General features: G+C 42.0%; 1 protein-coding gene across 2 annotated transcripts; it reads left to right on the top strand.

Annotated features, from left to right (window-relative positions):
* The first annotated feature begins 461 nt into the window (after positions 1-461).
* Positions 462-27,065, top strand: ZYX (zyxin). 2 transcript variants are annotated; one of them, XM_039338675.1, is made up of 10 exons: positions 462-781; positions 8,018-8,295; positions 19,268-19,479; positions 21,153-21,251; positions 22,268-22,759; positions 24,258-24,408; positions 24,667-24,836; positions 25,706-25,884; positions 26,012-26,132; positions 26,223-27,065. In XM_039338675.1, the coding sequence occupies exons 2-10, from the start codon at positions 8,040-8,042 to the stop codon at positions 26,331-26,333; spliced, it is 1,791 nt and encodes a 596-aa protein (XP_039194609.1). In that variant the 5' UTR covers positions 462-781; positions 8,018-8,039; the 3' UTR covers positions 26,334-27,065. The 2 variants fall into 2 exon arrangements, with proteins under 2 accessions (XP_039194609.1, XP_039194608.1); XM_039338674.1 differs by lacking the exon at positions 462-781 and adding an exon at positions 7,210-7,383.

Below are 27,065 nucleotides of genomic sequence, written 5' to 3'. Positions count from 1 at the left end.
CAAGGGGAGGTGGGGGCCGCCCCCAACGAGAGAAAAGTCGCGCAGGACTAAAGGATCGGGACTAAAGAAAGAGCGAAACAAAAGCGGCAGCCCCGATAACCTATAAACGACTCTGTCCTTTTCATTTGGACTGCGGCCCTTTCTTTAGAATAAAAGGCTGTAAAACTCGCCCGCCGAATAAATGTTAACAGGATGGGGCGCTGCGCTAACGTTAAGTGCAGCCCAACGGGAGTTGCTTCTGCGCCCGGATGCCCAGTGACCCTCAGCCACGCTGCCTTCCTAGGACTCCCGAGACGCGAGCTGCGCAGGACTCCCGCACTTCGGAGGGAGCCAGGGCAGTAGGACCGACTGCACAGGCTAAACGAGCGGCGAGCCGGAATTCTGCAAGAGCGGAAGCTTCGGTCCCCGCTCGGCGCGCATCCCCCGCCCCCATTCCGTCGCCGGCCTCCCCGATTGCCACATTCCCCGAAGAGTGAGCTCAGCTGTTAGCTCAGCGCAGCCTCTCTCCTTTTATGGTCAAACGCTTGGGCAGGGGGAGGCTCTTTTCGGCAGCATCGGGGCTCCAGCGGCTCGGCTTCCTCCGCCCCATCCCCGCTTTGCTCAACTCCCCTCTTGGCAAGCCCAGGCTGCTTAGAAAGTTGCGCTCGGGCCAGGCAGGCAGAGACGCCCGGCCACGGGCAGCACCGCCGCCAGAGGCTGTGAACTACAGCGCCTCGCTTGCCGTTGAGACGCAGCGCCTCCTAATCCCGCCGAACCCCGGAGCGGTCTTTGGTCCCTGAAGGTAAGGTCGCCTTTTCCCCCCGCGGAGGAGAGCTGCCGCTCGCGCCTCCATCGCTCTGCCTTGCAGCACTTCCCAATGTCTGCTTGCCTCGGGCTGGAGGGCGCGAGCGATCCCAATTTTTCCTCGGGGGCCCTGATTGGTCATTGGGGGGGGGAGGTGAAACCGTCCACTTTGCCCTGGATGGCGGCTGTGCGTGCGTGACATGCGTGCCTCCCCGTCGCGTGCAACAAGCTAGGCGAAGATTATACGAGAGGTGCATTTATGCAGCCGGGGTGGGGGGAACCGCGAGCCCTTTTCCTTGAGAGTCTCGGGTGAAAGGGAGAGCGCCTTACCCTGAGACTAGCGAGGCTGGGGCCGAAAGAGCAGGGCAGGATTCTAAGGAAAGGCGCGTCTCTGGGGAAATGTTGACAAATTGCGGGGCGCCCTCTGTGGACTTTCCTGCGATCCCCCTCCCTTGCTAAGGGGCAGTATCCCTCGCGGCCGACTCCCCTTCTTTGTCTTGGAAAGTCCCGCCAGTTGGTGAAAGCTGAGCCGCGCGCCGAGAATTGTTGCCTGCTTTAAGCTAAAACAAGCCGGAGGGGGGTGGTGCAACCCCGTGCCCCCGAGCGCTTTTCCAGATGTGTTAAGATAGCGGAAAGAATCTGCAAGTTCTTGTCCGGACGGCAGCTCTTGCGTGACTTGGGTGTCCTTCCTAGAAAGACTGTTAGTGTTGCTGCTTGTTGAAGCTTTCCTGGATTGTTTCTTTTCTCTTTTTTTGGGGGGGGGAGGGTCGAATTTTTACAGTCTTCCCAATGGAAAATAATAAAAAAATAAGTTGGGCTGAGTGACTTTATCTACATAAGTGGTAAATACTGACATCCTCTGCAGTCTTAATATAACTTTCATTTTTGCCCAGAACCTTTTTGCAGTCTCTCTCTTTTATTAACCAAAAAGGCACACGATGAGCAATGAGAAGGAGTGGAGAGGAAAAATAGGGAGCAGATGAAGAATTCAGGCAACATGTTCACAGTCCTATTATTTATTACTACCCTCTTTCCACTGAGGACCATATGTGACTCTCCGGCTGCTCACATAATTATACTTTTTATATATCAGAATTGAGAATTCAGATGTATAATTACAATCCCACCTCCACATTGTCCTCATTAATCCTAACTAGATCTACTTGATTCTAAATCTTCTGGCCTCTGCTATTCCCAAGTTGACTGAGGCAACAAAGTTCAATTGTTTGATCTCTTCAGGAATACCTCTGAGAACTGCTAAGCCCAGCCCAATCCACAATCTACATATGGCAGAATGACTCTTAGAACATTGGTAAACATCCTGCTTGACTGTCTGTGTCTATGAGAACCAGAGGTTTGTCATGCATCCAACCAGAGACATAATCCATGACACATATGCTGTATTGTGGTTGATAGATCACAGGTTACAAGTCTTATCTAAGAAGCAGAGTCCAATCTGGATATGTCTGAGCCCTGAAGGCATCCTAAATTCTAGTAATGGAATTGGCTTGCATTTCCAGAGCTGAACATATTAATTGGGGAGCTGTAGTATAGTGTAAGTAGAGCTGCTACCAGAAAGGAACTGAAACTAGGAAGTTGTGCAAAACATTTCAGTTTTAAAAAATAAATCCTTCACCCTTTTCCTCAGCCCTTAGTTACTGCATATTGAACATTTCCCAATCTAAAGAAAAGCCAGGCTATTATTGGTTGTTTAAATAATGTTCTTCCTCCAGAGGAGCCCAAAGCAATGCACAAATTTAAAATTATCCCTAATAAAACATCCCACCAGTGTTAGAAGACTGTAACACTACAAAGATCAAATGAAGTGCATTTGTAAAAGTAATATATACTTGAGCTATGTGGTAAGACTATGTAATTCTGGAGCAATTGTGCAATGAAGGACAACATGATCATACAAGCAAGTAGGCTATGACTCTTCAAGTGGAGTGGCGGTCAAAAGTAAAATGCTTTTATGTAGCAGGCCCACTAGAAATCTTACAGTTACTTTATAATATGGACTTTGGTGAAGATATTAGACTCATTCTTTATATTGGGTGGAGCTGCTTATGCCTATGTATTCAGTGGTTGACCACTAGATACTTGAAACTGCACTGAAGCAGGATGGGTGGTCCAATTGCTCCTAGCATGGTGTCCTTTGGAGTTTTTCTGACAGTTAACTCCACAGTCCTTTATTACCAGTCATCCTGATTGGGGCTAAAATGAAATTCAGCATATTTGAATGGGGAAGACTGGTATTGCTGAAACATGAAGATCACTTTGCAATGTCAAATCAATATAAATTTTGGAACTGATGAGACTGAGAGTTTCTAACACTTTTCATAAGCTGGAACATAAAGGCATTTAATATTTAAAGGAGAACTCCCCTGTCTTAAGATGGTTTTTGTTGTTGTGGTTTTGCTACTATACTTCCAAAAATGAGAGAAATCCTTTGAGGATATATTGATATATTTAATATTTAATTAGAAACTATTTTAACAGTTGTATGCATTTAAAAATTACACAGACTGGCTGCAGACTGGCCGTTCCCACATTTTTTTTCTTCCTGAATCTTTCTTGCAATCTCACTTTCTTTGCCAACAAATGAAACAAAAAGTATAGGATTAGTAATGAGCAATTAGCAATGAACATTTGGTGGGAGTGGTGAGGATAGAAGGAAGATAATGTTGTAAGTTACTGAAAAGAAGAATTTGTGTAATATGCTTAAAAAGCCAATTAGGGAAAGGGAGGTATAAGGCTAATGTTATAGGGCCACTGAGGTTGCCTTTTCCCATAATTTTTATATATCAATATTTAGAAAGTTTTTTCTTGTTTAAAGAAGTAGCATTTTGTCTTTCCAGCCTACCTAAGGGAACAATATAATTGTAGATATGGTGTACTCCTGATTTACTGGACCTTTGTTTAAAGGGTTTTGGATACAACACCTAAAATTCGTTAATCATTTTATGCATAATACTATTTTTCATGTGCATAACATCCCATTCACCTTTTAATTCAGTTGTAATGGAATCTCTTCCTCCATCACACCACGAAATCAAGGGTAATGTAATGACGATGAAAATTAAGTAGAGTGTAGCATTTGTATAGCTTGTATGTTGGACCAACTCTTGTGAAGGGGAATTTTTGTCTGTCTTCTAAGCATTTTGATAGAGTTAGTTTAGTGTAGTTCTCCATGGAAGGAATTCTTCAGGGAGGTGGAAACCTTTGAGGATTTATTTTTCATTTATTTTAAAAAAGGATGAATTTGTATGATGGAGAGCTTCATTTTCAATCTTTGGCATGATAGGAAGTATAATATTTTTGTAGAAATCCTAAGCAATTTAAAATGAGCTGCACATGCAGTTTGCACTGATTTGAAGGCAGTTTGTACTCCTAAAAAGTACTCAACTTCTTCTCACTCTTTTAAACCCAAAGCTTTAATCTGGTTGACCAAAAGCCATTAGGTAGTCATTGAAAATTTTGTGGCCACTCTCCCAAATAGCTTGTTCTAGAGCAGTGTTTCCCAAACTTGACAATTTTAAGGCATGTGGACTTCAATTCCCAGAATTCCACAGCCAGCAATGCTGGCTGTGGAATTCTGGGAGTTGAAGTCCACATGCCTTAAAATTGTCAAGTTTGGGAAACACTGTTCTACAGCCTAGAGATACAATAACTGGTTGAGACTTGCTCATATGAGAAATATTCTCCCTTGCCTGTTACTTGCCCATATGAACATTAAAGCTCACTCTTTTCTCTGGCTTTTGTTTGGTTTCTTAAGCACAATTGGACTCCTTTTATCAGTTGACCTTGGAAATGAAGTGTCTCTGGAGAGACAATTGCAAAATGTAGTGTTTGACTTACTGCTGGTGAAGGCAAGAAAGGGAATAAGATGGGCAGGGCAGCTGCAATTGGAAAGTGGCTTGTTGTGGGGGAGAGCCAAGGAGTTGGACCAGCTGCTCATACTGGGACAGCTGACTCCATAGTCTTTGTATCAATGCTGAGCTTTTCCATTTTTATTTGATCCGATTCCGCCACCTCTTGGAAAATTGGTCAAATGTAGTCAGAAAAGTTGGTAAAGCAGAACCTTATGTTTAATGTAACTCGGGAAAAAAAAATAATGTGGACTTTAATAATGAGCTCTATGTCATGAAGTAGGATGAAGACAGAAATGTTTACAGGTAAGGAAAAAGCCTTAGGACTTGAAGAGGAACTGTTTCTAATGCCTTTCTTGGTGTTAGACGGGAACTAATATGAGCTACTCAGATACAAAGGCAGAGACCAGAACAAGCAGGTTCCCATATGTCAGTGATGGCGAACCTTTTAGAGACGGAGTGCCCAAACTGCAACCCAAAACCCACTTTTTATCGCAAAGTGCCAGGGCTGCATCAGTATTGTGGTTCCCTCGAGGGGGGGGGCGTGGGGGTGTGGCCCACTGGGTGGGTGTGGCTGCAGTGGACACGGCAGACTGAGTGAGCATGGCTGGGGCCAGGGCGGCAGGGGCCAGTCCCTCGCCATCTCCGGGGCATCCCTGGGGTCCAACACCACTTACTCGCTCACTTCCTACCCCATTGCTTCCACGTGCTTGCTACTCTGGCAAACTCTGCTGGGGCAACAGCGCACGTGCCTACAGAGAGGGCTCTGAGTGCCATCTCTGGCACGTGTGCCATAGGTTTGCCACCACTGCCATATGTTAAATCCTAGGAAGGACAGTGGAATGATAACTATTCTGAATTTTGAAATCTAATACTCATGATTATAATCATATAATAATCATATGCTTCAGCTTTTATATTGCTTTGGATCAGCCTTGAACCTAGCTGAACCTAATGAATAAGCATGAGAACTGATCGAATTTGGGTTGGAATATAACAGCATTGTTAATATTTTCCCCCATTCTGTATATATGGAGTAGAGTGTTAAAGATATTTTCTTGCATCTTCAAATGATTTCATATTGATATGGTTCTTGCGGGTCCAGTTCTAATGGTGTGGTAAACTGCATTATCATCCTTTTGACTGGCTGTACCAATAAAATGAGAAATCTGCAGTTCCGAATGAATAAAAATTGTCTCAAATGTGTGTTAATGAAGCCCCTGGTAGTAAGATGTAGTTTGTCTATTTCTGTGTATATTTATTTAACAAATTTATATAGCCATCCATACACCAGTGGAATTCTGGATGGAGAATAAAAGATAAAACATAACACACGATCAATCAAGGCCACAGTAAGAACGCCTTACCAAAATATATTCCCTTCCATACATGCTGGGCTCCATTGACATCTGGAAAGCAAAATCTTCACAGCCCATCCAAACCCAGGGGAAAAGTTGATCCATAAGGCAGGTACCATGGCAGAGAAAGCATGCCTCCTGCTACCAGGTGACCTTGCTTCACTGAGCGTGTCCCCTCTACTGGATGTAGTGGGATGGGCAGAAACTATTGTGGTTAGGCAGTCCTGCAAGTAACCTGGCCTCATGCTATATAAGGCTTTTAGCACTTTGAATTGCATCCCAAAGCCTACTGGGAGTCAATGCAGCTCAAGTGTTACTGCTGCACATGGTGAATTCACTACACATGTTGTAGCATTCTGGTCCAGCTGAAAGTTCTGAATGCTCTTTAAGGGCAGCCTCATGTAGAGTGCATTGCAATAATCCATTTGAGAGGTGATTCAGGTACAAGTGACCCTGAGCAATGCCTCCCAATCTAGAAATGAATAGAATTGGCACACAAGGTGACAAAGGCTTTTCCGGCCATAGCTGCATCTTCTCTTTGAGCAGGACCCCCAGCTTATACACCAATTCTGTCTGGAGGAGTGTTACCTATCCAGAGTTAACAATGAAACATTACTGAATGAGGCAAAAGACCCAAAATCCCACAGCCGTTCTTGTCAAGGATCAGGTGAAGGCTGTTCTCCCCCCTCCAGACCTCCACAGCCTCCAGGCACTGGGAGAGCACCTTGATGACATCACCTGGACAATGATGTGTATAAACACCTAAAACATACTGATAAAAAAAAATCTTTTTTGTTAAGTGCAGGCCTTTAAATAAACACCCTTCCCAGCACAGTTGCTGTGCTTTAAACTGCAGGGGCAAGCATTTAATGTTTTAAAAGAGGATTAGTGTTTTATTAATTTAAATTGGTCTGGTAACGTTGTGCTTTAACTGCTTGGGAACAGTTGCCTTTAAAAAAAATTAAAAAAAATATATTACCCTATGTCAGGGTTGCAGCTGATAATTGGCTGCTCCCTGTGTGTGCCTTGGCTTCAGCAGCAGAAAAGCCCAACAGCAGGGCGTGCATGCTCGAGGGCAATCTCTGTGCTGCTCAGTCTGGGGAGGGAAGACTTGTGACTCCAGGAACGTATCAGCAGGGCTGGCTGGGTCTAGGAGCTGCTTCCTGTGTGGGCGGGTGGGGGAGTGGCAGAACCGATAGCTGAGAGGCAAGGATGCTGCCCGAGAACACTTGTGACGGGAAGGATCAGAAGGATCAGGCAGGACGGACCCTCTGCAGGACGGAGGAGGAGGAGGAGGGGGCAACCAGGCTGCCCATGGATATCCGGGGCTCCAGAGGCTGCCTCACAGATGCCAATGCCATGGAGACAGACAGGTTTCCTTTTGTTCTTCTCCTATCTGTTGCCAAATTGCCTTTGTGTTGACCAGCGATAGCCAGTGCCTTGAGGTGACGTGAAACAGAGGGGACAGCAAGCAAGAGAGAAGAGTGTGAAAGGGCATGAAGGAAGATAGCAGGAGGTGGACAATTCTATTATCTGCCTTAAAATGGGTAGAAATTGCAGAGTGTCGTCCTCTTCACCCTGTGCCATAATACACAGATTCCTATTCTCTCAGGCACGTAGTGGCATTGACTCTCAAGCATGCCTCTAAGAGTGGAACCTATCCTTTGAGGCATGTGGTTTCATCTGTGGCATTTATCCATCTTTCCCGATGTGACAGAGCTTTGATTGTTCCCAAAATATGTGCAGAGAGGAAGTTCAGGCCTGGCTGTTCTTTCACCCTAATCAGAGGCTGAGGCTTATCTACACTTTGGACCTTGTTTATTTGTTTCTTGCATCCTGCTTGCCTCTGCCCTTCATTTTTAACATGCCTTCATTTTTAACAGCCCCCCTCCTTTTCCCTTTCCACCTTAAACACTTTCATCCATCCTTCGTGCCCCAGACTCCATGCCACTCCTGCCTTGTTTGTGACTGATAGGAGGGTTTTTCTTTCTTGCCCTCCTTATCTAGGTCCTGTGTCACTCTCAGCAAGATGGCCTCATCTGGTGCCCCAGGAACTCGCATGACCTCTACTGTCAACATCAACATCTCCACTCCAAGTTTCTACAGCCCTCAGAAGAAATTTGCACCCGTTGTTGCTCCCAAGCCCAAAGTGAATCCTTTCAAGGCTGCTGGATCGATCCCTGAAAATGCTTCAGAGCAGAGGCTGCCCCCAGCTGCAGGAGCATGTGCCCAGATAGGAAAAGTGGGGGAGATTCCCATAGCTGTGACTCTTCCCCCAGCGGAAGGTAAGTCGTCTTTGTTGTCTTTTATTGGGAAAAGTGAAGGATGCTCAGTCAAAGGACAAGATGGAAAAGTAACAGTGGTTGGAGGGGTTGTGGCAGTGGCGAGGAGGAAATGTCTCACAATCACATCAAAGTTGTAGCTGCCAGGTTAGGAGGTGTGGCTCTCTCTCTTAAAAAAAAAGTGGAATAATCTCTGTGAGGGTGTGGCTGCAGAACTTTGCTGAGTGAAGAATGAGAAAGCAGTCTCAAACTGAGGGCTGACTCTCCATGATTTACCTCTGAATCATCTGGAATATTATATCCCTCAACGGAACAATGCTAGACTTGCGGGAGGAGCATCAGATAACTATCCTGCTGGGGATGAAGGCAACTGTCTTCATTAGAAACTTAATAAGTGGCCTTGGGCTAGCAGTGGATTCTTAATTTGACTGTCTCTCCTCCTTGCTCGCAGTGGTAATAAATGAATATAATCAGGGGTGATGTAATGATGAGGCATCTATTAGTAGGAAGAGTTCTACCACAGGTTTCAAAAATTAGTTTAAGATTCTGGTTCTGGAGTGCTGCCAAGAGATGCTTGAGTTATAGAAGCCTTTCTATTTCTAGATTGCAACTATTTGGTACAAACTGTTTGTACATGTAGACCAGGGGTTCTCAACCTTGGCAACTTTAAGACTTGTGGACTTCAATTCCCAGAATTCCTCAGCTGAGGAATTCTGGGAGTTGAAGTCCACAAGTCTTAAAGTTGTCAAGGTTGAGAACCCCTGATGTAGACAGAGATTAATTACTGCGTAGGTCAGCAGTCTGCCCCATTCCCCAAATCATCAGGACCAAATTACTAAAATGTGGTTGCAGAACTCCTGTGAGCTCTCCCTGTTTAGGGAAAAAGTTAAGCCTTACAACAGATGTATTAAGGGAGGTTAAATACATCTGTATTTTGGATTTACTTTCCCGAGCCTCAAAAGCCTTTGGGTATACTTTCTGCAGCTTTCAGATGCGGATACAGTAGTGGTGGTCGTGGGAATCTCACCTGAATTTTTAAATTTATACTTGAAACCAAGTTCATATTTGGAGAGCAAAAGTCCAGAGCCAGTTTTACTTCAATAAGACATTTTAATTTATCCATCTTATAATAATAATAGTAGTAAAGTTGGAAGGGACCTTGGAGGTCATCTAGTCCAACCCCCTGCTCGGGCAGGAAACCCTACACCATTTCAGACAAGTGGCTGTCCAGTCTCTTCTTAAAAACTTCCAGTGTTGGAGCATTTACTGCTTCTGGAGGCAGCTGTTCCACTGATTAATTGTTCTCACTGTTAGGAAGTTTCTCCTTAGTTCTAGGTTGCTTCTCTCCTTGATTAGTTTCCATCCGTTGCTTCTTGTCCTGCGTTCAGGTGCTTTGTCAAATAGCTTAATTCCCTCTTCTTTATGGCAGCCCCTGAGATATTGGAATACTGCTATCATGTCCCCCCTTGTCCTTCTCTTCGTTAAACTAGACATACCCAATTCTAGCAACCGTTCCTTATATGTTTTAGCCTCCAGTCCTTTTACTGGTCCTTTTCTGTTTGTATGTCTTCCTCTGTTGTCATAGTTGTTTTAACCCCTTTTCCTAGACCTACTTAATGAATTATAGGTAGTCCTCAACTTATGACCACAAATTTCCATTGCTAAGCAAGACCACTGTTAAGAGAGTTTTGCCCCATTTTACAACCTTTCTTGCCACAATTCTTCAGTGAATCACGGCAGTTGTTAAGTTAGCAACTTAGTTGTTGAGTGAATCTGGCTGCTCCATTGACTTTGCTTGTCAGAAGTTTGCAGAAGGTGATCACATGACCCCGGGACTCTACAACCGGCATAAATACATGCCAGTTGCCAAGTGTCTGAATTTTGATCACGTGACCGCTGTAAAAAAAAGCTCACTTTTTTCAGTGCCGTTGTGACTTCGAATGGTCACTAAACGAATAGTTGCAAGTATTGTTGACTAAGACATTTTCTTTGTTTTCTTTCTTTCCTTCAGTTTAGACAAGGATATTCTTGTCTAACAGAGGGCTTTCTAGTCTGTCTTTGTTTTTTTTTTAAAAAAATACCTTTCAGTAGGATACTGTCTTCATTATTTGGTTTCTGATATCCTTGGAATTCAAGTTGCTTATTTTTGCCCTAGTAAAGTTGGCAGACTCCCAACAGCATGTCCTTCACTCGATAGCTGAGCTTGGGTAGTATTAAAATTCTTTCCACGACTATAAACAAGAAGTATACATAGATTTTCATCTGGTCTGGAGTAACCTAAGGAAAACGTGTGTTGAATTGCTTGAATTGCTCTTGTGTCTTCTTCAGCCCAGCTGTGAAGAGGCACTTCTGGGGCACAGTCTTTAAATACACACATACATATACATATATACCCATACATATATATACATATATACATATGTACATATACATACATATACATATATGTGTATATATGCCCAACATGGGAGGTTGTTTTTAAAGTTATAATAGAAATGACTCTGGGATGACTTGGTCACAATATATAATTAAGTGTGATCAAAACTGTAGGTTTATCTGAAACTTTTAACTGATTTTTTTCCCTAATCCATTGTGTAATGTTTACAAACATTAAAAGTGGCTTCTTGATTGGCTTCTTCATTATCAAAAATAAATGCCTGATTGCTATTTACTAATATAATTGAATATGCCAGAATAATATTTGATCCTTGAGATGTCACAACTCTTATGGCTTCTCAGTTAGTGCATCTGCTCCATTTGAATCCCTGGGGCTTGTATCCCAAATCTAGCTTTTGCATAATTTTTGTCTCTTCAACCTAAGGCAGTGATGGCGAACCTTTTAGAGACCGAGTGCCCAAAAACTGCCCCTGCCCCTGCTCCACCTCCTGCCCTGCCCCCACCCCGCCTGCCTGCAGGGCCACTCACCACCTCCAGGGCACACTGCAGATCGCCCAGGCAGCCCTGCAGCACCATTGCGGCCATGCCCTCTGTCCGTGCCCCACAGCATCAACTGCGCGATGGGATGTGAGGGGAGAGTCTTGTTTATGCTGCCTAGCTGCCATGACCTTGGCTGCGCTGCTCTGTGTGGGCCACGCTCGGGGGCAACTCTCCTCCAGGGGGGCTGCTGGTGAGGAGGGAGTCACGGGAGGAGTCTGGGGCAATGGCACGTGTGCCCACAGAGAGGGCTCCGAGTGCTGCCTCTGGCACGCATGCCATAGGTTTGCCACCACTGGCCTAAGGCATATATAAGTATTGCATAAATATGTTTGTTTTTCTTATTCATACTCTGTTATTGTTGATGGGACTTCTCTGGAAACACATTGACATTTTAATTATAAAATACCTTTGGGATATCTGGATGTGAAAAAAGTCAATGGGACAAACCAGGCATATTAGTAATTAATGATCTGGTTACCTTACTAATTGGTGAATAGTTGAAATCCAGGGGACGGTTGCTCCTCAGTCCCAGATTTCTTTAATGAGAGTTAGGAAAGGCAGGGAGAAATATTGTCAAGATGGAGCAAGAACAATAGTACTTTATGGATACAGAACTCGAGCATCTATGAAGGCTAGAGAGGCAAAGGAAACTAGATACAGAAGTGGTTAATGTTTCCATAATGGGGATGACTTAGCATTTGCACACAGTGATAAGCCAAATAAAGAATCAACCATGGCTTATGAACCTAGTACTACTAAGAGAGTATTATTCATGATTAAGGTATAATTCTGGCTTATAATTACATGAGCAAGAAAACTAGACTTGATAGTTTCCAGGTTAGTAGTAAATTCACTTTGATTCTCTTTTCCTAGTCTAGAAATGCTCAACAATTCATTAGTTTGACTTAGCAGAATCGGTTCTGTTCATTCATGACTAGAAATATTTGGCCCTTAAAAACATCTGGTTTTGATCCCTGATGGCGGGGGGAGTAAGTAAAATAACAACATAATTATATGAATGCTGGAAAGAATACCACTCCTAGTGCAGAAGAGTTAGTTGACATCTTGAGTCACATTTCAGCGATAGTTTGGATAATCTATAAATTAAATGATAAAATTGTTGCTGGACTGCAATGGGAACTTTACAATATTTGAGGGGCTGCCACAAAGAAGAGAGGGTCAGCCTATTCTCCAAAGCACCAAAAGGCAAGACGAGAAACAATGGATGGCAACTAACCAAGGAGAGAAGCAACCTAGAACTAAGGAAAAGTTTCCTAATGGTGAGAGCAATCAACCAATGGAACAATATGCCTTCAGAAGTTGTGAGTGCTCCATCACTGGAGGCTTTCAAAAAGAGACTGCAATTATTTATCTGAAATGGTATAGGGCAGGGGTAGGCAACCTTGGCTCTTTTATGACTCGTGGACTTCAACTCCCAGAATTCCTGAGCCAGCAGTCCACGAGTCATAAAAGAGCCAAGGTTGCCTACCCCTGCATAGGGTCTCCTGCTCAAGCAGGGGGGTGGACTCACTAGAAGACCTCTAATGTCCCCTCCAATTCTATTATTCTGTGTTCTCTGCTCACTTGCAAATTATTTGCATTCAGTCAGTTAGGAGAGTGGAGAAAAGTCTATTTTGTAGACTCTTATCCTATCTTTGTTTCTAAGCAATTCTAAAATCACTTGGTCCTAAACAAATGCCATGATTTTAGTTCCTGGTCAACTGGCATAGAATCAGGCCATGCAACATGGTTGATTTTCTATAGCCCATCAGTGTTATATTCAAATAGTAGACATGTTAAAAAAAAAAAGTCTCAAAAGTATTGGAAAGATATACACAGGCAAACCACATTTTTTCCCAAAAGCATAATTCTAGAAAAAAAAAAGCAATGAAGCATCACAATTTAATGAAATAAATACCTACACCTGCTGGAAGAAATTTTGCCCACTACTGGAAAAAAGATACAATTCTGACAATATCTGATTGGGAATCTGGAGAATATGCAGCAATGGCAAAACTAAGAGTATATATTCACAACAGAACCATAACCAAATTTAAGCAAGAATAGTTCCCATACATAAAATATACAGTATACAGCATGGCGAATTCAAACATTTACAGTTTAGCTTCTGTGCAGACCAAATATTTTATAAAAGCTATAAATTAGCAGAAGCACAAAAAAGGGGGAAATCAGAAAAACCAAATAATCTTTTTCTTTTTTTCCTTTCTTCCCCTCCCCCCTTTCTCTTTATCTTCTTTCATCTACTGGCATTTTAATTGTTATCAAATTTGCTTTGTTTACCTTCATTACCTTGGTATGCCACTTGGTTTGGATTTTGGTCCTGCAGACTGTTGAATTGATTTCATGCAGTATAACTCCTACATCATTTAGCATTCAGAATAGGCAAATTCATCTTCCTTTGTTCTCAAACCTTTCATCCCTAGAGAACAGATTGGGATTAAATCCGCCAATTCAGCATCTGTACTTAATTGCAAGAGTGCCTAGAATTCAGAATTTTTCTTGGCCAGTTTTATTTGAACAGTGGTATTATGGCTGTTCAGAGGATAGGCTTCTCAGCATTTTGGTATCTGAGAATTTATAGAATAGCAGCTACTAAACACGACTGGAAAATAGCTAAACCTTTGAGTTCCTCTTAATACCTTGATCAGAAACTGTGAAAAAAAAGTATTATATCCCCTGATATTTGAAGTAGTTTCAGCTTTTCCCCGAGCTTGATAATATCTTTTCTGTAATTTTAATTTTGGGTGAGGGACAGGTTATGAAGATAATCAATATGGGCTGTAAGTCTGTGAAAGGTCATCAATTAAATCTTACTTTACTCAACTGCTAAGTAAAAATTGGCCTTGTCACACTTGTAAATTTGAACATCTGGTTTATTATTTGTGATATTTATAATCTCATTCCATCAGATTCTGGTTGAGGTGCACACATTAATAGAATACCGAAATATTGGGGTGTTGTATTAATTTGTGAGCCCTACCCAGGATTTGCGGGGATTGGCGCAGATTATAAATGTTGCAAATATTAAATAAGGTGGTAAAGGAATCAGAATTGAGACCTGAAGTCGCTTGCCCATCAGTAGTGACAAAAATATGCATAACCCAAGCAAGAACATTGTCACTGTGGGTAGATCCAACATAGTTGAAAGCTTCTGTTTGTTTTGATATGGGGACAATTTTGTGCTTTATATGTTAGCAAAAATTTAACTTGCCTGAAAAATAAAGCATATATTGCCTTGTTTCTTCCCAAACAGGAAGAAATGTTGCTTGGGCAAAAAAGTCTTTGTTAGCTCAGTTCTGCAACCTCATTTCCTCCAAAGAGATAGGCAGCTGGTAACCAACATCTGGAACTTGGACTCTTTTCCTCTGGAGTCATCATTAGTCCTTGTCCTCCTCTTATGCATTGACTTGGCTGTTTTTTCTCCCAGGAGAGACAATGCACAAAATTTCTTTGGTGAGCTCTTCCTTGGCTTTACTGCAAGAAGATAATAGTATTATTGCATAATAAATAGGAGAACTGCCTTCATTATTGAAGGGAGCAAGAGGGTGTGGGGGGTTATACATGCACGCATGTATATATACATACATATGTATGTATGTATATATGTATGTATCCCACTATTTTATAAATGACTCAAGGTGGTGAACGTAGCCAATAATCCTTCCTCTTCCTGTTTTCCCCACATGAAAAGGCCTGTGAGATGAGTTGGGCCGAGAGAATGTGACTGCCTAAGGTCATCCAATAAGGCTGGACTAGAACTTATAGTCCCCCAGTTTCTAGCTTGGTTCTTTAACACTCTGCAACTTCTTTGTTTACATAAATGAATATGAATTTGTCTACCTTATATTTTTTCCTGTCATTAAACTTTAGCCCTATTTTTTAACCCATTGTTTAAGTTGCCGATCAGGCCTTTCGATAAGAAATATTATAAGAAGATGGGAAGGGAAAAAATAGCTAAGATAGCACTTAGCAATAGCACTTAGACTTATATATCTCTTCATAGTGCTTTACAGCCCTCTCTAAGCGGTTTACAGAGTCAGCATATTGACTCCCAACAATCTGGGTCCTCATTTTACTGACCTCAGAAGGATGGAAGGCTGAGTCAATCTTGAACTGGTGAGAATCGAACTGCCAAACTGCTGGCAGCTGGCAATCAGCAGAAGTGGCCTGCAGTACTGCATTCTAACCACTGCACCACCACTATCTTAAGATAGTATATATTCCCTTTTTTCTAATGAAGATAGATTGCCTATGGCTGGAATCTTTGTATTTGTTCATTCGTATTTACCATTTTCCCACCATTTCTCAAGGGAACTTGCTTTGGTTTGGGAGATATGCGTGGAAATTGATCCCATCTCAATTGGTAAGGTAATAGAAGCGCAGCATTTCAGATCTAACTATAGGCCAGTACTTAGAGGATGGCAGAGTTCCATATTTCTGAGATAGCATTGATTAGCACTGATGAGACAAAGTTGTCTGCATTTTAGAATTTAAAGAGTAGCAGCAGTTCCGTACTACTTTAGATGTCCAACTTAATAAATCATAAATAAACATGAGTTAATGGTATTCAGAATATCTAGAAAATGGCAGGTTAAAAAGGCTGGTCTAGGGTGTAGGTTGCAATTTTCTTTGCAAAAGATGATATAAATTATTTGCAGATTAATCCTTGTGATTCTTGTAAGTCTGTGGCTGATGGTGTCAGCTTTGCTAGCTAAACATGTGAATGACAGAAAGTGAAACAAGAACCATTGTTTGAGGCATCTTAGTGGGTAGTGATGATTCTGTTTCCCTAACTTCTTCTTTCTTTCTTGCCTTCAGTTATCAAATATGTCCAGTGACATTGAGCATGAAAGGAAGGGCAAAGATCAGAGAAAAGGAGTGGATAGTAATTTATGGAAAGTGATGCTAGAGTAAATAAACGTGTATGATGTGATAGGAAGATATCTGTCCTTTTTCCAAACTTGGGACACAACAAGGGACAGAGCAAGAACCCTGGTCCAACCCCAAATTGCTTTGTTTCAGAAAATGTAAGAAATATTTTTTCTTCCTCCCAAAAAGAGAATTACAGGTAGTCCTCGACTTACAATAGTTCACGTAGTGACCGTTCAGACTTACAACAGCACTGAAAAAAGTAACTTATGACCATTTTTCACACTTTTGAGCAACGCAGCATCCCCATGGTCACGTGATCAAAATTCAGACATTTGGCAACTGACTCATATTTATGACGATTACAGTGCCCCGGGGTGATATGATCACTTTTTGCAACTTTCTGACAGGCAAAGTCAGATTCACTTAATAACCGTGTTACTAATTTAGCCACTGCAGTGATTCACTTAACAACTGTGGCAAGAAAGGTCATAAAATGGGACAAAATTAACAACTGTCTCACTTAATAACAGAAATTTTGGATTCAATTATTGCAAGAAACAAGGATACAGTACCACAGAGGCTTGGTCTCTTAAGGGCTGCCTCTACTTCTGACACAAATTCACTTCCATGTGAAGAAATAAACCATGCAAACTGAAACCATCATTGAGGGTGAACTGACTTCTAGCCACCAGGGATTTCCAAATTTAGAGAATTGAAAGTCCTGCGATGTACAGAATTCTGTCCAGTTTTGGTTTTTATTACAGTAAAATCTGACTGCTGGGAACTGGTGCAGTGGTGTGTATTGTTCTGTTACTCTCTGCTTTCTATTTATAGAAAAAAGTTCCTGTCACAATAATTGGATGGCAATGTGCAAAGCCCTTGAGATATTCTGTGTGGTGGTGATCTAGGCTGTTCTAGGGTGAAGGTGCCGTTCTCAGCAAGTCATTTTGTCTCTTTTCTCTGATAGTTGTGGCTCTAATTTAGCACAGTCCATTGTAAGAAAATATGTTATTTGTCCCCGAAGGCAAGAGTAATTTGTCTCTTAGGATGACATTGGAATGTAGAAGATCTTGTCTTGCTGATATTACGGTATGTGGTGTCAATTTTTGAGGCTTCCTGGAGTGCCTGAATTTTCTTTTTAAGGCTGTGTTGAATATCAGAGATCCTTGTGAAGATGTAAGGCATTATTAAATGTTCCCCCCTCACCACATAGACATTATTGCAATTCCCCTATCCTTCCCCCATAATTGTATTGAGAGGTGGCTCAGAATCTCCAGAGGTTGAGGGGTGTTTATGTAGGCGCTCAAAGGATGGAACGTATCACTGGAATACTTTTACAGAGTACTGTAAAGTGAAATTTCAACACTTTATTCATCAGTTTGCAGGTGATTGTATGGCAATTGAAATGATCGAGGACTATAAACAATACAAGTCATCCTCGACTTACCATCACAACTAAGCCCAAATTTTGTCCCCTTTTTACGACGTTTCTTGTTAAATGAATCACTGCAGTGGTTAAGTTAGTAACATGGTTGTTAAGTGAATCTGGCTTCCCCATTGACTTTGCTTGTCAGAAAGTCACAAAAGATGATCACATGATCCCAGGACCCTGCAACTGTCATAAATACAAACCAAGCATCTGAATTTTGATCAAGTGACCATGGGGATGTTGCAAGTGTGAAAAATGGTCATAACTCACTTTTTGCAGTGAGATTGTAACTTTTAAGAGTCACTAAATGAACTATTGTAAGTCAAGGCCTACCTGTAATTTTGTTAAGATGCTTAAAACTAGTTGGATTTCGAGCACATGGAAATATAGCACAGTTGCCTAAACCAGGGGTGTCAAATTCGCAACGTCATGTAACTTGTCACAACGTATCGTGACTTTTTCCCCATTGCTGGCAATGGGGTGGGTGCCATTTTGGTGTGATGTATCCGGCCTGTGGGCCGGCAGTTTGACACCCCTGGCCTAAACTAAGTAAAACTGTAACACAACATAATGAAAAACAAAAATACCTTTATATGAATTAACATTCTTGAAAAATTTGTTTTGAAAGCATAAACCCAGTTTTGGCAAGCATTTGACTTTTTAAATCCTATAGCATTCTCTGTTCGTGCTATTGTCAAGATCTGATTTTTCAAAGGAACATAAGTGTACAGTATATCTATGTTCTATGTGTGTAATATGCTATCAGTTCCGGGATGCAGAAATCCAGATGACATCGATGGCAGTAGAATATTAAAAAAAAAAAAACCCAGTAACAACTCCTTCTTTATTCCCATCTAGAGGTAATCTGGATTTTTGCAGCTTGCAAATTACTGTAATGGGTTTTTTTAAAATCAGAGGTGAATTGGTTTCCTGTTACATATATTTTGTAATTCTGAACTATATTTATAACATTATATTGGTCAAATGTTTTTCAAATAACATATTATTACACGTGAAGATGTGGTTCAATATAAAATTGCTGAAAGTGGATCAGCCTTTCCCAGCTATGTACTTTCTAAATCTGCTTGATCAAAACTTCCTGGATAACCTGATCATTGGGAAGATTGTTTTATAATTATGGGAGCTGAAGTCCAATAGAACTGCTTGACATTCTTTGTTGTTATCACTCTAGGGCCGTGGTGGCGAACCTATGGCACGCGTGGTGGCGAACCTATGGCACACAGGTGGCACTCAGAGCCCTCTCTGTGGGCATGTGCACCATCGTCCCAGTCCTAGGCCTTCAGCTGGGTTTTATAAAACCTTTTCTCTTTAGGCCTCCACCGCCGTGTGCAAAAAAAAAAAAAAAAAAAGGCTCATTCAATCAATCAATCAATTTCAACTTCTCAGGGGGGAAGATCTCACAAAGTTGGAATTGATTGATTGAACTTTTTACTCCCACCCAGTCTGCCGTTACCACCAAAGCACGCCCACCCAATGGGCCACACCCACCCAATGGGCCGCACCCACCCGCCACCCGATGATATATAAGTGGGTTTTGGGTTGCAGTTTGGGCACTCCGTCTCTTAAAGGTTCGCCATCACTGCTTTGGGTATATGCTTCTGCTGCCAAGGGGGGAATGCAACTCTTTTTGTAATCACTATGTTATATGATTAGGGATGAACTTTGCTAATCCTCCGTGATTCTTGTTCTCTACAGATTTTCCTTTGCCGCCACCTCCGCCTCCAGGAGAAGAGATAGTGATGGTCTCAAACAATGCATTCCCTCCCCCACCTCCTCCATTTGAGGAACCACCTCCTCCTTTTGAGGAACCATTTCCCCCTGCTCCAGAAGAAGAGGTCTTTCCTTCCCCTCCACCTCCTATGCTGGAGGAAGAACCCATGTCTCTGAGTGGCTTGTCTGTTTCTCAGGTGAGTCCTCACATAAGATAATGTTATCTTGTTCCTACTATGTTTCAGATATTTGGGCTCCAGTGTATGCTAGGGCAGAATCTAATAAATAATCAGAAAGTCCCAAGGATGTCTAAATGGACATGTCTGTTAAAATGAAGTGAGAAAGGAAGGGGGTATATTTGTGAGCAAAGCATGTGCTCCTGCCGAATTAAAATCGAGGAAAAATCTTCAAGATGCAGGGATAGAATTAGAATGGTGGGCATACCTCCAACTACAAGCAAGATATAGGAAAGACAAAAAAGAGTGGGGTATAAAAATAGAACCAACAGAACTAGACAAAATATTATTAGGGCCCGGAGGATAAAATGATTAAAAAAATATATCACTTTCTTTTAGATCAGGCAATGTATGAAGAACAGGTCAAGGAGACTATGCTAATTTGGTGTAGGGATTTTGGTTTCAGTATCGATTTGCATATTTGGCAAGAATTCTGGGAAAGAAATAGGAAACTCACTCTAGCTACCTCATACAAGGAAAATCTCTACAAGATGTTTTATAGATGGCACTTCCCACCCGTAAGGCTAGCCAAAATGGGTCCAAATATCTCACCTTTATGTTGGAAATGTAAAACAGCAATAGGATCATATTACCATATATGGTGGGAATGCCCAAAGGCTTGTGAGTATTGGAATAGGATACGAAGATGGCTGAAAGATATATTAATATTGGACTTAGAGTTAAAACCTGAACTTTTCCTGTTGGGAATAACCATGGAGAAATACAATAAAGGAACAATCTATTTGCTGTTACATGTCTTGACTGCAGCTAGGCTTGCGTTTGCACAAAAATGGAAGAGCAAAGAAATTCCCACAGAGGAAGAGACACTATATAAAATATTACAATGTGCAGAAATGGACAGGCTCACAATGGTATTGAAAGACAAATGTAGATCAGTTTATTTCGAAACCTGGGATAAATTTTATTGTTGGAAGGATTTGAGGAGGACGGTTGGGATTATAGGCTAGAGTTAAGATAGAAATATAGGTCATTTTAGAATAAGTATTGTATATAAAATTTAGATGTATGTTCAGAGATGAAGAACCAATTGTAAAATGTGGAATAATTTGATAAGAATGTATATACTGGTCTGTCATGTTATATCCAATGTTTTTTTTAATTGTATTATAAATAAAATTTTGATTAAAAAAAAGCATGTGCTCCTGCCAATATTCCTTATGTTCTGCCATAATTAAAAGGGAATTTTAATTGCAATTCTGCATGAATTTTTAAATGTCTTTGGATACATGTGTACATTGTGCAGGTACACATTCTACAGTTTATAGTAGTGGTGCGGAGTTTTCTTCAACCATGCACATATTTCTGAGACTTGTGGGGAAAAGGAAAATCTTACGTTGAAAGATTGTCCCCCAAGCAGTAGCGGTCACCTTTCAAGCATCTGAGATTTCCACATCCTGCAAGCACCTCTTGAAAACACGGGTGTTTGTCTAAAATGGAGTTTTGACTCTGTGGAAGTGATGCGAATTCAGAATGAACTGTTCCTTATTGGGACCCTCCCTGGCAATCTTTCCCTTTTTGTTCTGTGGTTGTGTAGTTGTCTTGACTGACGTAGTGGTTTATGAGTTTAATAACCTCCCTCAACATGTATCTTTTTTTCTTTTCTATAATGGAAGGAGAAGGACCGTGGAAAGATGAGCAGCATTGATCTGGAGATTCATTCTTTGTCCTCAATGCTGGAGGACATGGAGAAGAATGACCCTTTCAAAACCCGGGTGAGCTGCAGTACAGGATGGCCTTTCCAAACCTAGCTTAAACATTTAAGTTTAAGTCAGTGAACAGAGGCACAGCATGACTAAAGAGCCGAGATGGCGCAGCAGTTAGGGTGCAGTACTGCAGGCCACTTTAGCTGACTGTGTTCAGCAGGTCAGTGGTTCAAATCTCACCGGCTCAAGGTTGACTCAGCCTTCCATCCTTCCGGAGTAGGTAAAATGAGGACCCAGATTGTTGGGAGCAATATAAATACATTGCTTACTGGTGTACACCGCTTAGAGCAGCGGTTCTCAACCTATGGGTCGCGACCCCATTTGGGGTCGATCGACCATTTTTCGGGGGTCGCCAAAGAAGGCGATCCGCCATTTTCTCCCCTCAGGGGGTGCCGCCGCGCATGCGCGCCGTGCATGGGGGCGGTGCCGCGCATGCGCAGAACATTTGTGTGACGGGGGTCGCCGTCACACAAACGTTGAGAACCACTGGCTTAGAGAGTGCTTGCACTTAAAGCGGTATATAAGTCTCATAAATAAATAAATAAATAAAATGTTTACAAAAAGCATTCTTTAAAAAGGAAAGAAAAGTATTTTAAGGAGAACGTGAGTTAGGGTACTTTGTTTGGTAGGCTACCTTTCTGTGTGAATATATATATATATTGTATAATAGAATGTTTATGCAAGAGTCATCTATAATCAGAAATGGCCATGCCATCACTTGACTAACTCTGTAAAAATTAAGAGCAAGTCCTTGGGTTTTGTGAAAAGCAGTGGATCAAGTTTCCTGTACTTGACTTTGAGATGAAAAATCTCTGTGAGAAAAAAAAAAGACATTCAAACTAAATCTCAGTCTGGAGTAGCTATACTTATGTTTATCAAGTAGAAAAGAAGACTTGGGCGAGAATGTCTGGGCGCCCCTTTCTCTGTTCTTCCTCTGGATGCTGAAGCTAGGCTAGACTACCAGAATCTGAGTGGGATGGAAATGGAGATTGTTACATTGACTTTTTCTCATCATTACCTTTCAGCTGTCTTCAGGGCCTACAGTTCCAGCAAATATAGGTTCTGCTTCTAGAAGTTCTTTAGAAACTGTAGCTCCAACTAAAGACAGTCCAGTTCCTATTACCCAGGCTGCATCCGGTCCAGGTGGAAACTCTGTGGCCAAACAGCCAGAGGAAACTGTTCCTGTTCCTCTACCATGGGTGGCCATGAAGCAACGCAAAGACTTGCCGTCATCAGTATCACCCGCTCCTCCCCCAGCTCCATCAGTTCCTAAATTCACTACATCTCTTCCTGCCACGGGTCCAAGATTTGTACCTAAACCAGCTCTTGCGGCTCCTCCAACTTTGCCAAAACAGCCTGCTTCATTTCCTGCACAGTCTCATTTCCCAGCCCCTGCGGGCACAGGCTCAGCTCCGAAGCCACAGCCTCCCACTTTCACTTACGCACAGCAGCGAGAAAAACCGCAAGTCCAGGAGAAGCCATATCCTACTGGCCAGCCATCTGCCCCACGAGAAATGGTGAGGATGCAAAGCTGTACGTGAGTAAAGAATAGCATGCAAAAAACCCAGGATATCCTGTTAATTAATTTCCCTGTGTCAAAGGCAGGTGGTTTTTGCTTACTCCAAATGCATAGGGAATATGGGGCTGATATCACCTGAATTGCATTTTGGAGGTGATTTGGGATGCATAGGGAATATGGGGCTGATATCACCTGAATTGCATTTTGGAGGTGAACCTATTTTGATTAAGCAAAATAGGTTTATTGGAGGTGTAACACATTTATTTTGCTTTATATCTTAAGGAAAAAAGTCTTGATGGTTTGCTGCCAAATATTTTTAGTATGATATGGGATAGGTGGATTCTGGAAAAAAAGATAAGGGGGAATTGGCAACCCTTGAACTGTGGATTGTCTGCCTCTGTTTCGTACAGAGACCTCTTTAGCGTTTAAAAGAGGAAAAAGAGCCTTAATAGGATTTCAGAATTTGGCATCAGTGTGTTTTTACAGAACCAAGCCTAAATTAGTTATTTATTCTTTTCTCAGTGGCAGGTACATTCCTATGCATGATATACCTTATAGATATATACTTTATACAGGGGTGTCAAACTCAGTTTCACTGAGGGTTGCATCAGCATTGCAGTTGCCCTGGGGGGGGCAGGTGGGTGTGGCCAGAGTGGGTGCAACCTACTGGGTGGGCGTGGATGGAGTAGGTGTGGCCTACTGAGTGGGCGTGGCCAGTTCTACATCATTCGTGTCAAGGGTGCCTATGGGGACCTGGGCAGGAGTGGGACAGATCTGAGGGTCTCTGGCAGAAGGGGGTGAGACCAGGGCAAGTGCCAAGATGGCCACCACAAAATTGTACATTGGCTCCCGGCTGGCTTGGCCAGGGCCAAGGCAGCGGGGGCCGTTCCCTCACTGTTTCCAGGATGGCTTCGCGGGCCACATGAAACCACTTCGCGGGCCACATCCGGCCCCCAGGCCTTGTGTTTGACATGTCTGCCTTATAGTATTACAGAAAAACCATTGGCAAGAAGTTATTTTTTTAAAAAAAATCCAGAGAATAACTATGCATATCATACATGCATATACATTTATTTCTGTATTTTAGTTTTATATCTTTATAATATAGCTTTTCCTTAGAGTATATATTTTCTAGTTTTTGTGGTGAGGAGGTGAAAGAGAATGAATGATTGTTTCCATAGTCATGTCAAAGCTATTTGCATTAGTGGAAATGCAGTCCTAATAATTTTCACCTGAAAATTTACTAATTAAATGCCACTGATACAATAAAAATAATCTCTCCCTATTTTTTTTAAAAAACCTGGTCATTTAATTTAAAGTAAAACTTGAAGAAAGAAAGTGTAGACTGAATACAAAGGCCAAATGGCACAGGGAATTTGTTCACTGATCAACAGTGTTAAAGGGAGCATGAATTGATCTTGAATATATGCTCCAGAATGTGAAGCGCTTACAAGTTGGAGATTTGCACTTATCTCAGATAATCTTTATTTGTCCAGCGCAACCCCGTATCTCTTCCAAATGCTGGATCAGATCCACCAAGGAACAGCTCTGCTCTGACCATGAAGGAAGTAGAGGAACTGGAGATGTTAACCCAGAGGCTCATGAAGGACATGGATCATCCACCTCATGCTGAAGCCTCCACTTCTGGTCTGTGGGAGTGTGTGAATTTTAGGGGGGGGGGTAGGAGAGAGTGGGACTACAATCTATTTGCTCCTTTTCTTTCTTTTAGCAACAGTTTAATACATTAGAGGTGGGAAATTTTCTAACTTTTAGGTCTCCCGGAAACCTTTCAAAAAAAGGCCCACTTTTGCAATCATGCAAGAGCAGATAAAGTCTAGAGGGATGAATAATGTACTTACGTAAATATCTTCTCAAACTTCCTCCCCTTTCTTTTCCCCATTGAAGAATTGTGTGGTTTGTGCAGTAAGGCACTATCTCGGACTCAGCCTGCAGTCAGGGCCTTGGACAAGCTCTTCCACGTCGAATGTTTCACCTGTTTCAAATGTGAGCGACAGTTGCAGGGGCAACAGTTCTACAATGTGGATGAAAAGCCTTTCTGTGAAGAATGCTACGCGGTGAGCAAAAATGGTGGGGGAAGGATAAGGTAGCCAATCATGGAGTCTTGGGAGAGGGGAGAATGCTTATTGTCTTAGCAGTGCATGGCCTGTTTTCATGGACTCATTTTGAGGAATTATACTGTCAGCTGATGAGAGCCACCTGTGTAAATTATGTGGTGATCTTTTATGCTAGCTTGACCGGCCTTGATCGATTGTTTATTATTATGAGAGGAAGCATTTTCCAGATAAATAAAAATACAAAGTTTGGCTATGTTGGCTGGAAGTTGTAGTCAACTTAACTGAAGGACATCAGATTATGAAAAGCAGTTTTCACAAAGTTCCTTTGGTATGGCCAGCCAAAGTGATAGAATGTTTGGGCCCAAAAAGTATATTTGGTGTGAGTTAACTTGAGTACTAATCTGAGAAAGAATCACATTTTTTTCCCTCTGTGCTGGGTCACATGAGAAGTTCAACCACAGGGAATGGCCAAGTTTGTGTAAATGTATAATCTGAATTGTATCTTGTATGTAGTCAAGTACATACAAAGATGTGTGCATGCTCAGGTTAACTGTGAATAACCATTCAATTTCACTTGATAGAAAATTACTTTCACAAGAGGAGGCTATAGGAGAAAATTTCAAGGGAGCTTTTAAATCAGATGAATAAGAAAGCCAGTGCATTGCCTTGGCGTATGGGAGATTAATGTTACTAAAATAATCTAAGGTTACATTGAACTGGGTTTATTTTCTTTACAGTTTCTCTTCTTGACTGTTAATCTGGTTGAATTAAGTTGGCTAATGTTGATGGCTGTGTCCTAACAGAGAAAGAAGTAATGCTGTCAACTGGAGCAGATGTGCTTCCTTTCTGATCTGCTTTTTATTATTCAGGGCACCCTAGAGAAATGCTGTGTGTGCAAGCAAACAATCACAGACAGGATGTTGCGGGCTACTGGTAATTCCTACCATCCTCAATGTTTCACATGTGTGGTATGCCACAAACCCTTGGAAGGGGCATCCTTCATTGTGGATAAAGCCAACCAGCCACATTGTGTTGATGATTATCACAGGTATGTCCCTTAAGTTTCATGTTCTCCTCTCTGGCCACGCTGATCCTCTGTGCCCTCAAGCTTGGATATGACTGAAGGCTGAAACTGAGCTTCTGAATCTCCTGTACTTTCTCTTATGCACTTGCAGAAAATATGCTCCTCGCTGTTCAGTATGTACCGAGCCCATCATGCCAGAGCCTGGGAAGGATGAGACTGTTCGTGTGGTGGCCCTGGAGAAGAATTTCCACATGAAATGTTACAAGTGTGAGGTGAGCACCTTCTGCCTTTTCCCTCCCCATTTCTCCTTGACGTTGGCATTTAGTCTACCTTGCTCATTTCTTTCCCTGTTCACCTTTCAGGATTGTGGGAAGCCCCTGTCCATTGAAGCAGATGACAATGGTTGCTTCCCTTTGGATGGCCATGTGCTGTGTAGGAAATGTCACACCACACGTGTCAAAGCTGCGGCCTGAGGACCTTGAATCAGGAGATGCCCTCAGTGTATTCCTCCCATCCAAAGCAGCAGACCTGATATTTTGTATGCTTTTTCTTATGACTCCTTCTTAAGATCATGAACGCATTTTGCCTGTCTGGCAATATCCCTCCCTTTTCACTAAGGGCTTCTCCACTTCTTCTTCTTCTTCTTCTTTTTTTTTTTTTAAAAAAATATGTATCCCTTACAATACAAGGTCTTAAGTCCTCACTTTCTGCCTTGGAAATTTACCTTGCTATAAGCTTTTCGGTCTTACTGAGTAATAAAGTAGTCCTGGAACAAAAGGCTGGATTCTTCCAACCTGCTCTTTCTTTGTGGAGCTTTGCCCTGTCTTCTGTTCAAATGTGGAATGTAAATTACTATTTTATATCTTATTTTAGAGACAGAATATACATTTCACAGCTGTCTTGTTTTCTGTACTGGACTCACTTGCCAAGATGCTTCTCTGTGTCAGCAAGAGAACTGTTTGTTCCTGAGTTAATGGACCAGTTTTCTCCATGTGTTTCCCAAATCAAGGTGGTCCCTCTTTTTGTGTGTGTGAATGTGTGATACTTTGGCCTAGTCACTTCTACACTGCACACTATTCAAAGGGCTACTTATTTGTTTACAATGGGCTTTTTGGAGTTTATTGTGGAGCTGGCATAATGGTGTAATCAGGAGTTGTCCTTCCTCAATTGTTGTTTTGCATCAATAAAGTTGTGCAGTTTTTTTC

This window comes from Crotalus tigris, unplaced genomic scaffold (assembly GCF_016545835.1).
Source record: "Crotalus tigris isolate CLP2741 ecotype Arizona unplaced genomic scaffold, ASM1654583v1 scf7180000017716.2861928, whole genome shotgun sequence".
NCBI classification, from domain to species: domain Eukaryota; kingdom Metazoa; phylum Chordata; class Lepidosauria; order Squamata; family Viperidae; genus Crotalus; species Crotalus tigris.
This window is presented reverse-complemented; position numbering and strand designations above follow the sequence as displayed.

Coding starts and splice junctions, on each gene's coding strand:
- ZYX (XM_039338674.1), top strand. CDS start 7,223: ATGCTGCCCGAGAACACTTGTGACGGGAAGGATCAGAAGGATCAGGCA. Junction 24,409..24,666: donor TGCTGAAGCCTCCACTTCTG/GTCTGTGGGAGT, acceptor TCCCCATTGAAG/AATTGTGTGGTTTGTGCAGT. Junction 26,133..26,222: donor TGAAATGTTACAAGTGTGAG/GTGAGCACCTTC, acceptor TTCACCTTTCAG/GATTGTGGGAAGCCCCTGTC.